General features: G+C 37.8%; 2 protein-coding genes across 2 annotated transcripts in view; one reads left to right on the top strand and one right to left on the bottom strand.

Annotated features, from left to right (window-relative positions):
• Positions 1-12,240, bottom strand: part of NBAS (neuroblastoma amplified sequence) — a 611,780-nt gene that overhangs the window by 309,259 nt on the left and 290,281 nt on the right. The window contains exons 32-34 of the mRNA XM_006880668.1: positions 8,183-8,296; positions 3,813-3,926; positions 739-896 (exon numbers count right to left, since the gene is read on the bottom strand). Of these exons, the coding sequence (XP_006880730.1) occupies positions 739-896; positions 3,813-3,926; positions 8,183-8,296 (386 nt within the window). The remainder of the gene's footprint in view (positions 1-738; positions 897-3,812; positions 3,927-8,182; positions 8,297-12,240) is intronic.
• Positions 11,182-11,415, top strand: LOC102869099 (cysteine-rich protein 1-like). Its single transcript, XM_006880667.1, has one exon. The coding sequence runs from the start codon at positions 11,182-11,184 to the stop codon at positions 11,413-11,415; it is 234 nt and encodes a 77-aa protein (XP_006880729.1).

The raw sequence follows: 12,240 nt of genomic DNA, 5'->3' as shown, positions 1-12,240 counted from the left end.
GCACATAACAACAACAACAACAGCAGAAAGAGAGCTGTGCTGCAAACTCAAATGCAGGTGGTTCAAATCCATCAGCTGTTCTTAAGGAGAAAGACAGGCAATCTTCTCCCATTTAATTTACAGCATCTGAAAACCCACCTTATGTTTAGCTATGAGTTGGTTCCAATTTGATACTACATAATAACAACAAAAACATAACTCATATATTCCAACCATATTTTACCTGAGCATTTTTTTACTATTACACTAGTTTATTTACAAAATCCAAATACATTGTTTTCCAGAATATATTCTTCCAATTTTCCTCACCTCCCCTACTCATCAAATTGTACAACTCCATGATTAATCCCCTCTCACCCTGCACATCCTCATCCCTCTGCTTCCACCTCCCCCCCTCCCTAGATCCTTATACTCATTCTACAAAAATGGTTTAAAACAATTATTTGTCTTTGTGGGAATGAATTAGTTCACTCAGCATAATGCACATCACCATTTCTTATGTTTTATATTGTCTATACTAATGTTCAATAATATTTTCCCTGATTATTTCTTCTTATTTTCCTCAAACTTACCCTCTATGTTTTCTTCATAGTAAGAAAACCAATAATAGTATATAATTCATTTTCATATTGATAGACTATTTTTCTTTTATAAATTAAAATTATCATTACTGTATAAAAATATATCCACACACTTAACAAAATGAAGTTCTGAAATTATTTTGCTGAGATCACTTACTTCTGTGTGTAGAGAGCTGCTACCTGCTAAAAGGCGTTCAATGCTGGTAGGAGGGCAGTGGGTCAAAGCAAAAGCCAAGAGCTCCTGACGAGTAGCTATATCTTGATACCCTTCAGATTGTCCTAATTGGCTACAAACATTCCAACTTTTAGAAAAACCTGAAAAATTGTAAAAGAAAATAAATATTTAAAAATAGTACTCATTTCCAAAAGAAGGAAATCTGAAAATCTAAGATGACTAATCACATGCATTTCTGGTCAGGTGCTGGGTTCCCAAAACAAAATCCGAATTACTAATTGATGCATAGAACCTTATCACACAAACTGAAAAGCACAATAATTTAAGACAGAAAGAGATTAGGTTGGTTTTTTACTCAGTTAACTGTTACTCCAGATACATTTTTCCCAAAAAGTGCATGAAATTCTTGGCTGATAATAAAAACACTTCATCATCATCAAGTCAAACCAACTCATTGCTGATGCACCAGGAAGTTTTGCTGTAAATCACATGGAAGGAGAGGTCCACTTTTCTGTCACACAGAAACTGGTGATTTGAACGCTGCCTTTTGGGTTAGTAGTGCTATAACTTGCCCACTAGGGCACCAGAGAAAAGAACTATAAATATTCTCATCAGATTTGATAATGAACTGAAAGCTTTATATTTAAATTTACCAGGAGAGCTTTGACGTGTTCTTATGCTTTGTCACTCGTGTGAATTTGAGAAAAATGTCTTGAATTGCAAAAGAATAAAGATATCGCCTACCACACTGGGAAAATTAAAGGATTAAATAATGTATTTTTAAAAGCACTTTATAGTAACTTACATAGAATCACACAGTTTATAAAAGATAAAGGCTCAAGAACAGTGTCAAAAAACAAAACAGCAACCCCTGACTTGGAGTGGAGGTTTTTTCCTTATACATTTTTTACACTTGTAATTCTTAAAATATGCTTTCATTTTATTTGAAGGGATTTCAAGTACCATAAAGTTTTCCTTAAACCCAAGAACAAAAGCCTCATTCCAGAATAATTTTCCTAAGTATATAAAATAAAAAGTAACTCAGGGATCACCTCTATATGAGTAAACTTAATACAAAGCATGAACATATAAAATTGTATTAGATTAATATAATCTTAGATAAAAACATAATAGTACATCATTGGTTAATATTATAACACAGAGCTCTTTCATGAAACTCATTTTCTAATGCTGTGGTAAAGAAGATTAAGTTTTATTTTTTCCAGTTTCAAAATTATTTTTACATATAACAAACAATTTTTATGTAGTACATAAACATTACATTGAAATGGATTAAACTGTGTCCCCTCAAATACATGTATACAATAATATAACATGGAAGCTAGGAAATGACTTCTCATGATCTTTTAAACTAACTAATCAGAAGAGATTCAAGGACGGAACGCAACAATCCCATCACACTCCTAATCAGGCATAAGGAGAGTTCACCTAGGTTCACTTAGGACATCAGGTTGAGAGAGACAGAGGCTCAGAACCTCAAGAAGGAAAGAAAGGAAGACCCTCAGGAGATGGCGTGACAAAGTGATTACCACAATGGGCCCTACAACGACAGAGATCACAAGGATGGTGTGAGACATGCCAAAGTTCAAACCTGTTGTTTACAGGTTTGCTATGAGTCAGAGTTTACTTGAAGGCACCTAAAACAACCACCACCTAGGGTGTGGCCTATAATACTTTTTGAGAGGGGGCTCGGTATCAGCACGAAGAAATAAATCACCAGGAGTGGAATGAGTCTTTCCTAGACTCCTGTAAAATCAAGTTCTTTGATGTTGGGGAAGGCCAGAAGCCATGGAGGTAGCTAGGAAACAAGAAGCCCACAGAGGTAAAGGAAACAAGGACTGTCTTCCAATATGTAGGGGGGAGGGCCTTCCCACAGAGTTTGTCACCTCAAGTTTTCACTTTTGCCTCCTAAACAATGCAGAATAAATTTCTGTTAAAGCTGTCCACTTCTGCTATTTCTGTTACAGCAACAGTAACTAACTAAAGGTAAAGACAAATACGTATGTTAAAATGCACCTACTTTATGACTTATGACTGAAAGTTCCCTGAGTCATCATGAAGTGAAGCTTAAACTACTCAGTACTAAGTATGCACCGTAGGTAGAAAGACGTGTGTGGGCTTCCATAAACCGAAGCCCAGTTACAGAAAGTATGTCATATAATAGGAATCCACGATAAGACTATTGTTACTCAGCTGGAAATGTGAAAGAAATTATTTGATAATAAAATAAAAATTCCTAGAAAGCCAAATTTAAATTTCAAATGCAAAATTTTAGGCTCCTGAATTACTCAATTTCTCAATAGTACTTTCAAAAGTGTTGTGTAACCTGAAGGGGTGGGGGAGTGGAATGGACTAAATGTTGTTATGTGCCCTCAAGTCTGACCGACTCATAGGTGACCCTCCAGCAGGTTTCCAAGGAATGTAAATTACATGGGAGGAATTGCTCATCTTTTGTCATTGTAGCAGCTGGTGGATCTGAACCACATGCCTTTACATTTGGCAGCACAACTCTTTATCACTAGGACACCAGAGCTCCCATAGTGACTACACAGTAACAAATTATAAATACATAAAAAATATAGATTTCCTTTCATATAAAAATATATGAAATACTAAAACATTGCTATTGAATCAGAACTAACTCAAGCTGACCCTTCAGCATGTTTTCAGAGGGTTTACATCATGCGAGAGGAGCCTGACCATTTTCCTCCCTTGAAGCAGCTGTAGATTCAAACTACCTGTGTGTTACTAGAATATTTTACATAAAAAATTGTTCTTAAAATTGAAAGTATGTTTCTAAAAGAGAATGGAAGCACATAAAAAATCAGCCAAAATAGAGCCCTTGAATAGAAAGAAGTATTTATATTAATATGTAACTATGTGGACTAAAAAGTTAATCCATGCTCATAAAATATTTCTCAAACCCTATAAAGAAAATGTGACTAGTTTACCAATCAGTCCGATTGACTTTAAAGCAGATCTTTTAAATTATTCCTTATATAAAGAAGACATAGGAGTTTTAAAAGCTTCTTCACCTGTAGCCATCAGCTCCTGACAATGCATATTCGCTGCCTTGTAGTCATGGAAACGGAGGGCTTGCTCTACTAAAAGAATCAGAACCTGTCCTCTTCTTTCTTCAGTGTCATCACCTGTAAAAACATGTAAATGATGTAAAGATTACAGCAGCATCAATTGATGAAACAGCCAATTAAATATCTTTCAAATAAAATCCAAATGACCCTAGTTTTTAAAAGATTAAAAGACAACAAAAATAAAAAGATAAAGAAAAAAAGATCAAAAGAAAAAAGCAGTAGTAACTCTGATCTTGCTATGTCTTTATTGAATCAAGGTTCCTCTAAGAGGTCACTAATTATTATCAGTTCCCAAAGAAAATAATATTGATCTAGTCAGAAAATTCAAAATTATAATTGTCTATAAATCCACAGAGGAGATTTAGTATTACTGAGGTTAAAGAAAAGAGAAAATCCATTTGGATCTGAACTATGCAGAAGAATCCACAGCAAGCTTGTATATAAAAATATATTTTCCAAGCTTTACATAACTTTAATTGTACAAATATAATTAACAAACTGCCTGTATTAAATAAGACACTATTACTTTGCAAGTCAGTAAGCAATAAATGGTTTGGGTTTTGTTTGGTTTGGGGTTTTTTTTAAACAGTGTGATAATGATGTGTATTTAGAATTAGCCAGCCGGACACAGGTTTAGATGATCCCAATTTTGTTGGCAATATTCAAGGCATCATAGTCAGGCATAAGTTGAAAATAGCCTTTTCTCCATCAGGCCTACTCAAAGTGTTGACCTTGACCACATCATTAGTATAGAGCTTCTTTACAGCTTGTATGATTTGGTGCTTGCTGGCCTTGACATCCACAATGAACACAGCATGTTGTTATCTTCTATTTTCTTCATGGCTTGGTCAGAGGGAACTTGATGATGGCATAGTAGTCATGCCTGTTTCTCCAGGGGGTGCCCTTCCAGGGTATTTGCACTGCCTTCCGAGTCTCAGTGTCTTTGGCTGCCGGAAGGTGGATGATGTGCAGATCTTTTTTCTGTGACTATGGATGCCCTTCAGGACTGGCCTTCTTGGCCTTTAACATCTTTGCTTTGGCTGCAGTTTTGGGAGGGGGAGGGGCTTCCTTCTTCACTACTGGCACCATCTTCATAAAAAGGGTCAATTTTTTTCCCAAATATATTTTTATAAACTAAAACACATTTTTATTGGGTATCACAACTATCAATAATAGACTAGACTGCTTTCAGTAGGGTAGTAAAAAGTATTTGCATGAATGCCCTATTTGTTAGGGGTTCTGACTCACAGTGACCCAATGAAAACAGAAGGAAACACTGCCAGTTCTTCTGCCATCCTCATAATTAATTCTGTGCTCCAGTCAATCCACTGGCAATCTCCTCCCTGCTCCCTCAAGGATCACTCTTTACAGGATCCAACTGCTATGTTAGGCCAAGGTACCTTCTGAAGAGTTACATGATGCAAGGGAACAACAGAGGCCTCTCATCAACACTTCTGGGTAACCGAGCCCTCCTGCCAACAGCCATATGAGTGAGCTGTCCTAGAAGCAGATCCTATCTTCAGTCAAGCCCTCAGATGGCATCTACAAAGATTCCCTTTGAACATGAGGGTATGATCAACTCTGTGAACAAAATGCAATAAAATGTAGCTGCTAAAATACCAAAACTTGATAGAAAATGTCCATACAAATTTGTAGGTTTCCTTTGGATCACTAGCTCAGGTTATCTTGAGCCATCATTTATGAAATCAAGGTTTGTTTGAGGCCACAAAATGGAATGCTCTCAAGGAGGAAGCACATGGAGGAGCTTGAAGAGTGCTAGCTATTCCAGCTCTCAGCTTTTTAAGCTCAGGTGCCAGATATCGTAATAAAAACCTTTACTAGTTAATGACATCTTCCTCAGCCATTACATGACTACAACTGCCTAGAGATAAAAATAAATAATTGTTGTCACTAAAATTTTAGGTGGTTTGTAAAATAGCAACAGAAAACCACTTTGATGCAGCTTAAAATGTGACTTGCTTTGTGCTCCTTTCCTTTTTGCAAACAAAAACTAGCATTGACTATCTACTTTTTAAACATTTGTTAATACAAACCATGTACTACTATCAAATCCTCTGTTACAGTTTGTTTGTCTACTGCCCTAAAGTTGTAGTATAAGCTCCATTTTAAAGTTTAGAGAATATCAATGAAACCACATAGAAATAGCTCCAAATATTAGAACTAAAATGGCTATTATAGTAACATTATTAAAAGTTCTAAATGGCATCTATTATGGATAGCTGCTCCTGTGTTACTGAAGAAGACTGTTCTTCCATTAAAATTTGCAAATTGCCACTGATAGTACTGTTTACTACATCAGGATGTCAAGATAAATCTGAGTAGCGTAAGTGGTGAAGCATCTGATTACTAGCTATAAGTCTGAAGGTTTTAATGCAACCAAAGGTAGCAACCCAATGTTCAACAGATTAAAACAGTCTGGCCCTGTGCCATCCTCATAGAGGCTTTCATATACAGAAGTTGTTCTTGTTGCAATTTGTAATCAAGACCCACAGCTGATTGTCCAGCAGGTTTTCAGAGCAGTAAACTGCACAGTAAGAGGCTACCCATCCTTCTTCCACAGTGCAGGTGGTGGACTTAAACTATGTGCCTTTGGGATTGCAGTGCAGCTTCTTACTACTAAGCCACCAGAGCTTCCTGATAACCCAAAAGTACTACCTTGTTAACACGTGAAAGATCACCCACAGATGATTAAAGCAAGCTATGAAGATATTATGTTTTAGTGAAATATCTCAGTCACAAAAGGATAAGTACTGCATAATACCACTGTTATAAAATAGGACTGACCTGAGGAAGTTAGGGTAGAATGGGCAAAGATTGGCTAAATAATGAACAATGCACTGGAACAAATGAAGTGAAGGAATATCTGAAAGGAATGTATCAATAGAGATTATATGCATGCATGGCAATGGACAATCTGGAACAAGAGGTGCATTACAAAGTGGGGTGGGGGGAGGGCTAAGGAGAAGGAAGGAAAAATCTGTGCAATAAGGAATGAATGAAAACCCAACCTTTGTTGAAATCACAATAAAAGAAAAGAACAAACTAGGAAGTGGCACCCACCTTCAAGTGGCACTCAGGGACACAAACCATACGTTAGATATGCTTCTGGTTAAAGGGCAGAGTGCCTGGGCCCCCACATGGAACAGCAAGGTCTACAGAAGAGAGTTTTCCCAAGCACAGGTCCAGGATAGAGAAGCTGCCCAGGGTGACAGCAGTCCCAGTTACAGCTCCTTGTTCTGCAAACAGTGCTCAAAGCCTTTTCTCCCAGAAGTCATTGTTTGTTTAGTTCTGCTGGATATTTACATTTATCCTTGGTGTTTTCCTCTTTTAACTAATGGAAAAATTAGTACCTCTATCTAACATTAAATGAATACTTGTGGGAGGATTCCATAGGGTAAACTGCTACAAAATTCTATTGGCAGATTAAAGAAACGACTCATTTTAAATTGTTGATACAAAAAACCATTGTCCTCCTTTCTCTCCTTTCTTCCATCCGCCATTCTTTCTTACTTTGTCTATTTTTAACTTTGTATTGAGACTTGAATGAAAGTTTGCAGAACAAACGGGTATTCCATTCCATAATTTATACAAGTTCTGTTTTATGACATTACAATCACCACACTGTAAAAATTCTTCCTATTCACTCCCAGTGTCTCCAATTTACATTTCAGCTTCTTTCCTGTTACTTCCTTCCTTCTGAGTTTCATACCTGGAAAAAATACTAATCTTTTGATCTTCTGTAGTTGATTTTTCCAACAAGTGTGATGTTACTATTCACCTTATAGGTATGTATAGGTTTGCCTAGAAGTTGAGTCACAGGTAGATTTCAGATCCAGGATTATAAAGTGACTGTAATTTTCTCAAGGATGCACCAGGCCTTGGATCATAAAGCTTGGTATTTCTTTGATTTCAATTTTTAATCTTGTAAGAGACTTCTGGTGGCATAGTTCAAATTTACCAGCTGCTCCAAGAGAGAAGACTGGGCAATCTCCTCTCATGCCATTTACAGCCTCTGAAAACCTCCTGGCAGATCAGCAATGATTAAGTTCCAACTCAGCACCATGGAACACCAACAATCTCATACCCACTTTGTGGCTTCCTGTCTAAGACAGTCTTCATTTAAAAATTCCAGGAGCCAGATACAGGCGTACTTTGTTTTAAATGTCAATCTTTCCAGAAAGATTAATCTTAAAAAAAAGGAATATTCTTGACACACTTAAACATTTATTCTGATGTTTACCTAAGTGATGAAAGAAATCTAATTCTGCAAGTTTATCACGCAGAAGACTTACCTGCTACCCTCAGCAACTCAGCAAGGCCCAGAAGCTTGGCTGATTGTTTGTAGCACATGGGAGACTGAGAAATACATTCTTGGATGAGGCCAATCCGATTAGAGAACAATCGCACTGCAATGGAAAAGAGGATCACAAACTTTTCACCAGAAGCATTACACAAAAGTGTTAAGACATGTCCGATGTAAGGAATGAAACAGAATGAGAAGTGTGTTTGTTTCCAGATCAATGTGCCTTTAGTAAAAATAAAATGCATAATTTTAAAAACATTAAGACTATTATTGCAATTAAATAAAGTACAGATCTTTTATCACCAAACTTCCAAACTCAATAAATGAACTGCTACTTTAAAGCTAAAAAATATGTTATACTTTCAAGTTTAATGTTAGGCTAGGAATTTTTTTTAAAGAAGGAAATATTAGTCTTTGATAATTTCACATATTTTTTTGTGACATCAGACCCTGTTAGCAACTCATTCTATTACTGCACCTTCCCCTATCAATTTGCATTACCCTGGTTTAGAGTTTGTATTGCTGTTGATGCTGTTGTTAGGAGTAACTGAGTCTACTATGATTCATGGAGTCCACCCAATCCAGAATGATCTTATTTTAACTCAGTTAAAATAAAATGTCACATTACTGGTATCAGGGATTAGGGCTTCAACTTATCTCTTTGGAAGACACAGTTTACCCACTATTTCATATGTGTTTATTTGTGTGTGCAGGAGAAAAAGAGCATGTGTTTGTACTGGTGAAACCTAAATACAATGACTGAGGTCTTTACAAAGACAGGGATATCTGAAAACACATATAATCCACAAACAGAAGGGCAACGGGCATGTGAGGAAAGAGAAAGAAACTGGATTGATCCAACTAGCAGTCAAAGAATGTCAAGAGCTAATAATAGCAATCCTAACTGGCAGCTAAGGAATTGTTAAAAAAAAAATTTAAAGGGAGTATGGACCAGCTGAAACCTTGATTTTAGATTTCTGGCTTCCAAAGCTATGAGAGAATAAATTCCTACATTTTACTATACCTTGGTGCTACTGTTGTTGCATGCCATAGAGATAATTCTGACTCATGTTATTGTTACTTGTCTTCAAGTTGGAATCAACCCTTAGCTGACCCTCCAGTGATTTTTCAGAGGCAGTAAATCCCAAAGGCAGACACTGTTTATAACTCATAACTTTGGCTGGCAGCACACTCTTTACCCTAAGCCACAAAAGCTTCGATACTGACACCATAGTAACAAATTGTGGCTCATGTTTTTGTTGATCTTAATGTCAATGGTTCAACTATGACTCACAGTGACCCTACGAAGAACAGACTTGAACCCTGTCCTATCCTGTTGTCATCCTCTTCATCTCTGATACATGTGAGCCCACTGTTGCAGTCACTGTGCTAATCCATCTCATTGAGGGTCTTCCTCTCTTTCCCTGACCTTCCACCTTTCACAGAATGATGTCCTTTACCAAGGACATACACAAAGTAAATAAGGCAAAGCCTCATCATACTTGGAGCACTGTCACTGGACTATCCCCAAAACATATCTGCTTATTATTTTGGCAGTCCATGGGATGGTCAGAACTCTTCTCCAACACCACACCTCAAAGGTATTGATTTTTCATCTGTCATCCTTCTTCAATGTTTAGATCTTGGATGCATAGTAAGTGAATGAAAAAAATCATGTCAAGATTCAGGCCCACCTCAGTCTTCAAACTTCTACCATTGCTCTCTAGTAGTTTGGAGAGGACACAGGCAAAAACACTTTCCCAATGTAATACATCTTTTGATTAACTAACTGACAGCAAAGAGTGTGCTAATTTTCGATACAAGTAAGCTGAAGTCTTTAACAATTACAATTATTTCTTCATCTAGCACACTATTGCCTATCTGACCACTGGTAAGAATTTTTGTCTCCTTGATGTTGAAGTGCAATCCATACTGAAGGCTGTAGTTTTTTATATTCTGTAACAAGTCTTTTAAGTCCTCCTCCCCTTCAGCAAGCAAAGTTGTGTAATCAGCCTAACACAGATTATAATAAAAAGTATTCCACCTATCTTGATGTGATTTTTTTTCCTTTACAAAGTCCAGCTTCCGAAGGATTTCTTGAAAACACAAACTGAATAAGTACAAAGAAAGGATACAACCATGACAAACACTTTATTTTATACCATGTAGTGTTTCCTGGCTCTGTTCAGACAATGGTTTCTTGGTCTAGATAGACGTTTCACAAGAGCATGATTAAATGTTCTGGCATACATTTTCTTCTCAATGTTAACTAGTATTCGTTACAATTAACATAGTCAAATGTTGTCATGTTAAGGGTCTACTGTTCAGATGACTTACCTGTCCATTAAATTTTACTTGGCCATACAGATCGGGTGGGAATGTGCTAGTAGTGAGTGTTAGCCTATCCAGAAGGGAATAAGCTAGTCTCACGATTGAACTGAGCAGATTCAGTGGTAGATCTGGAGAATCTCACCATCAGGAAAGGAGATGCAGGCAAGTACTGTGTGTTTTCTAGATCACAGATTCTTTCTTTTTTTCTTTTTCTTTTTTTTTTTTTCAGATTCTTACACCAGCTAGACCTCCAGTAGCCGCTGTGGCCAAAGTGGAGATCTAGAGACATGACATTAATTAGGTAGAGAGAACTTTGGGACTTCTACCCTATGGAACAAGACCTAAGACACTTTGCAAAGTTTGTTGGAAGACTGAAAACCCTGAGAGCCATAAATGGTGGAGCTGAGAGCTTTGTAACACCGGTCTAAAGCCACAAGACTCAAGGCTGCTAGCACATTTCAGCTGTTCTGACTGACTTTATCTTGCTATTAATCTGAATCATATCCTTTTGTCTTCACTAATAATGGTTCTGTGTGGTCTCTGAACTACCATAACGGATTTAAGCCACAGTAAGATTGGTGTTCTAGGCGCGCACCCGGCAGGACCCACACCCCGCGCTGTCCTGTCCCTGCGCCTGCAGCCTCGATGAGTGCAGCTATGCCCAAGTGCCCGAAGTGCGACAAGGAGGTATATTTCGCCGAGCGGGTGACATCCCTGGGCAAGGACTGGCACCGGCCCTGCCTCAAGTGTGAGAAATGCGGAAAGACGCTGACCTCTGGGGGCCATGCCGAGCATGAGGGCAAGCCCTACTGTAAACACCCCTGCTATGCAGCCATGTTTGGGCCCAAAGGCTTTGGGCGTGGAGGAGCTGAGAGCCACACTTTCAAGTAGATTCAGGGTCCAGCCTTCCTGGAGAATTGCTCAAGGGAGCACAGGCCTCACTTCTCTGTTCTCACCAGCCAACTGCCACACTGCTGCCCCTCCAGGGGCAGATGCCAAGCCCTGACCCCCACTGTCAGCAGCTTCCCTGTACCCACTCACGCTGTCAATAAACTCCAGACACACTGAAAAAAAAAAGATTGGTGTTCTGCTTTTGTCACCTCCACGGAGGACATCCGGCATGTCACAGGAAGTGAGTGAAGAAAGGTGGGTGAAAGCCTGGGTCTTTTTAACTATGAATGCAACCCCATTTTTACTTAGCTTTTCATTTCCAATATAGTAGATTACATTGTTATCTGATTAGAAATATCTCATGCCAACCCATTTTATTTTGCTAATGCTAGAACATCAATATTTATGTGTTCCATTTCTTCCTTAACTATCTCCAGTTTTCTGAAACTCATGATTCTCGCAGTCCTCACTCCAGTTAGTAGTGTCTGTTTACAAATGTTCCTCTTCTGTATGATTTCCAGTAACAAAGCTCTCTCTTGATGCCATATTTGCTAGTCTAAGTGTGCTATACTGTATATAGGGTTTCCCAAGGCTTATAATTTTGGAAATGGATGGTCAATCATTCTCCCTAGTATGCCTTAATTTGAATGCTTGACTTGATAGCAGGATTTCAGACAAGCATTTTATCTGAAGGACTGGCCAGCTGCTTCAGAAATAATAAGCTATTTGAAAACTCTATGAACAATAGAGCACAACTGTATAGTTTGATATAATAATGGAGGTATAACACTCAGATTAGTAGACCCTTGAAATGAGAACAAACAA

The sequence above is a fragment of the Elephantulus edwardii genome, unplaced genomic scaffold (assembly GCF_000299155.1).
Source record: "Elephantulus edwardii isolate Elephantulus edwardi_28Jun2011 unplaced genomic scaffold, EleEdw1.0 scaffold00009, whole genome shotgun sequence".
Lineage (NCBI taxonomy): Eukaryota > Metazoa > Chordata > Mammalia > Macroscelidea > Macroscelididae > Elephantulus > Elephantulus edwardii.
The sequence above is the reverse complement of the archived record's forward strand: the minus strand, read 5'-3'. Positions and strand labels throughout refer to the sequence as shown.

Excerpts from the sequence above, each read along its gene's own strand:
- LOC102869099 (XM_006880667.1), top strand. The coding sequence starts at position 11,182 with ATGCCCAAGTGCCCGAAGTGCGACAAGGAGGTATATTTCGCCGAGCGG.